The following is a 3,793-nucleotide window of genomic DNA, read 5'->3' on the forward strand; positions in this document are numbered from 1 at the left end:
GGTTTTTTTCTTGTTTCATAAGCGAATCCGCACCATTTGGTTTATGTAAATTTTATGTCTCTTAGCTTAAGAACTCAGATTTATGTGTGGTTCGCGCAATCATAGAATTGCACGTGGGATTGTCTGCCTTACGAGCAAATAACTGTTTCGAACTATGAATTCAGACATCAAGAATGCCAATCCATAGACTAGTTCCTAAGATAGATGCGGAAGATGCGAGGGATATTGGAACCGTTGAAAATCTGCTTTTTCACCTCCAAATCAAAGGTCTGTTTGTTCACTTGATAGATCAAGTACGGGTACGTCCATTTTTAACAGGAGCCTGTATGCTGAAGGTAAGCATAATAAATCGGTCACATATTTGCCATGGGCCAGTCAGAATATCGACCATTTTTTTGCCCTGGATAAGCACTTGTTGGTGTGCTAACAAACATACTCCCAAGTTTCTGCACGTACTAAGAATTAGACCCACTCCATCTTGCTGAAAGTTAATTGCCGTGCCAGAATGAAGAATTAAGATCTCTTTGTTTTTTTTCTCCATCCAAGGAGTTAGTTCAAAGTTTAAAAAAGTTGCCGACTGTGGGCCATGCAAACAAAGACTCTCAAGAACTTTGTTGTCTTCTCGTTTACCGCACTTTTTTCAGTATAACTTCTTACCATGTTTTCGGTGTTAATGGAACCCAGACTGGCGACGTAGAGCTCCAGAGACACGTTGGTTGCCATCTCTGAAAACATTAAATTCAAATGCATGTCAGGTCATAAAGTTCCCGCTTGTCTTCTCTTCATCTTGAATTCCGGCCCAATTCCAAGTCTTTCTTTCCGTCTCAAAAGGGCCCTTTGGAAATGAGAAATGATTCCTCCCGTTCAGTGGGTGAACCCACACACATATTCAATAACACCAGAACTTCTCGAATGGTGGCCCTTTTAAATTGAGCAATGGGATCTCACAGACTACGGATGATCTTTGGGGTATGAAAAGGCCGTTGGGCATTGACTTCGTCAAAGATGAAAGAACCAGTAGCTCTTACCCAAATTATTGGTAGGCGTAGACCTTCTGTCGTAATTCCGAAGAAGCTCATCCAGAAGTTTGAGAGCCTTGGCATTTCTGGAAAGTTAGATCAAGATTAGAATAAAGCTTTTTTCTTTTTAAACATCCTGATTTGTGGTCACACTGCGCCTGGAGATTGCGCGGTTCTTTATCCTGTGATTCATCCACCAAGCATGGCCAGGAGGGTCGCTTCTGAGCAAGCCAGACGTACCAATTTGAAGAACCCATGGACTGCTCAGGTTCTGATTTCTGTTTATAGGTGGCGTGGCAGTTGGCAAGCACAATGGCATAAAACATATCAGATCCAATTTTACCTTTCTTTACTTTTCTAGTATTTAGCCTTACTAATAAATAGCTTTGGCGCTCGCATGGGGCTGATCTTTATTCCTTATTGTTTGTTGCAAGTACTGTGTGCAAGGTTCTTGATGCGGTTAAACTGGGCGTAGCGAAAAGGTATTCATTTTAGCAGGAGACGTGATGAAGTAGTTACACAATTTCCAAGTGAGATAAAGGTCCCGGGTTCGTTGCTCAAGTAAAGTTTTAGGTGCTAAATCCAGATCCAAAGGCGGAGAACAAACTTGACGCAGATTATGACACTGTTATTGGAAAAATAGGTACTGTGATGGGCGGCTTTGCTGGACAAAGCCTTATCAAAGCCTTATGCCATATTTCATGTTTTCAACTTGGACATTAGGTTGTTGCATTAATGATCCTTATTGGTGACCAGAAATTCCCGTTCGAACAGTGATCAATTTATCATCGATATGAAATCGGGCATTCAGGTAATGTAGGTACAGCCTCTAGAATAAGAGACTCATATTCCCTCCACTTCGAGAAGAGGATCTGGTAGGTATCATCAGCTCGTGGGTATTTGAAGAAAACGGAAAATGGAACACCAATATTGACTTTTTCCATCGTCAAATTTTCTGCTCATGTTCACCTGAACTCCATTTTCCTTTTAGTCTCATATCTGACGCTTCTTCGTGTGCATGATAAATGAGAAGAAGAAAAAAGTTACTCTGCCATAAAAAAGCATAAAAATACCGGGTCTGTCATCCCCTGAAACTCACTCCATGGTCACCAACAATTGTGGGCAAGCTCCATTTATGGTTCCAGGCGTTTATGGACAATCATTTTCTGTCTGTGCCGTTATGAAATTCAATGACAACGCGTACGAAGTGTTGGGGGTTGCGCAGAAATGGTTAATGCCCTTAAGCCGGCCTTTGTTCAGTGGGTTGCTCCTTCAAGATTCCCATTAAATTGCAATGTAAGTTCGTCTCGAGTGTGGCCCCCTGTATCTGCTTGGAAGAAAATGGGTGGATAGCCTTTGAGGTCAGTTTTTGCCCCCAAACCTTTACAAATCCAAAGTGTACCAAATTAAAAGTTTCAGCATAGACCATTGAATCTTGTTTTCCGATCGTTTACGGGTCTACACATATTCCTGTAACCGAATGTTGTAAAGTAGCTACTAATATTAATGTTTATAGATGCGTTGAAAAACATAATACACAAACTGAAACCAGGTGAAACATGAATTTCAATCCTTCAAACAATGTGCTTCAAGTGCTGTTCTTGACCAGAAATCCATGTTTCTGCTCCACTGATGATGATAAGATGTGGTCGAAACTAACCATGGACACAAGGGATCCTTTCAAGTCGACGAGTGGAAAAAGTTTTAGGGTGACTAAGACCCTCCACTTCCCACTTCAAGCCATTTTCAAGCGAACCTGTTGACTCGAAAATGCGATCCGAAGTTCAATGTTCCGCTCCACTTGAAAACCCAACGGAGCTCTTGTCGATCAAATGAGTCCAGTAGAACTTTTGAGACTCATCAAAAGTCTTCCGAATTGAAAGGCAATGAAGGTGGAAGGAATCCCTCGAATGAAAAGTTTCCTACTTTGGGGCACCCCTCTGTCTGGGAAGGGCTACAAGGCGATCATGATCAAAAGGGAACACAACTATTCTTATCTAGAAGCTGCCATCGAGTTCTACTTCTCAGACTGTTAACATTTACGTTTTGGATCGAGGAAAAGGATCCACCGACCGTTCAACCGAGCGCGAAGTGAAAGGATGTCAAATCCCTTGAAGCAATCCCTGATCAAAAGACAACCTGGGCCAAGGTTTATACACTAGTGCTCAATGAAATCGAGAGATGTCGGGGTTGAGTGTGGACAATATCCGACGGCTCTTCTGAAGAGGCTATTTGCTGTTCCCAAAAGGTAGAGAAGCACTTCACATTTGCATTTGCGCAAAATATATTTGCCCCTCAGTGGCTCATACTAAATATGATAAGTCAGAGTTATTTAATATTCATAATTAGTCGAAATATGGATCACCAGGGATTAATTTCCACCAAGCGAGTCAAATAAGAGAATTGGAACGAGGGATCTTTCCATCTCCTCTGCTGGAGGGAGTTCCAAATTCTGGATCCCGGAACTGTTGGTACTCGACTATGTAAATAAGCAAATATGCCCTCAGTGTTTTGTTTATGGAAAGAGAAGGGAGGCACGTTTTTGGCTCATCTCATCTCTTTTTACAATATTGGAACACCAAAGCTGGTCCCATCGAGAGTTTATACCCGGTCATAAGCGACACTTTTATCTATCTCTCTTTCATGGCCTCTAGCGAAAAGGGCTTGAAGGTATTAGCTGTCCGCACCAATAGATCTCCAAATGAGAAACCTAGCCATCGCCGTCGAGAACGAACGGGCTGAGGTGGGATAATTCTTAAAAGCACTTGAGATTT

The 3,793-nt window shown here is 42.0% G+C and overlaps 1 protein-coding gene across 1 annotated transcript in view; it reads right to left on the reverse strand.

Annotated features, from left to right (window-relative positions):
* The window catches only part of LOC131890560 (glycine receptor subunit alpha-4-like), a gene marked incomplete in the record, with an annotated part of 12,631 nt that overhangs the window by 8,136 nt on the left and 702 nt on the right, over positions 1 to 3,793 (reverse strand). The window contains 2 exon segments of the mRNA XM_059239929.1: positions 658 to 725; positions 1,029 to 1,105. Coding sequence (XP_059095912.1) covers positions 658 to 725; positions 1,029 to 1,105 — 145 coding nt within the window.

The sequence above is a fragment of the Tigriopus californicus genome, chromosome 11 (assembly GCF_007210705.1).
Source record: "Tigriopus californicus strain San Diego chromosome 11, Tcal_SD_v2.1, whole genome shotgun sequence".
NCBI classification, from domain to species: domain Eukaryota; kingdom Metazoa; phylum Arthropoda; class Copepoda; order Harpacticoida; family Harpacticidae; genus Tigriopus; species Tigriopus californicus.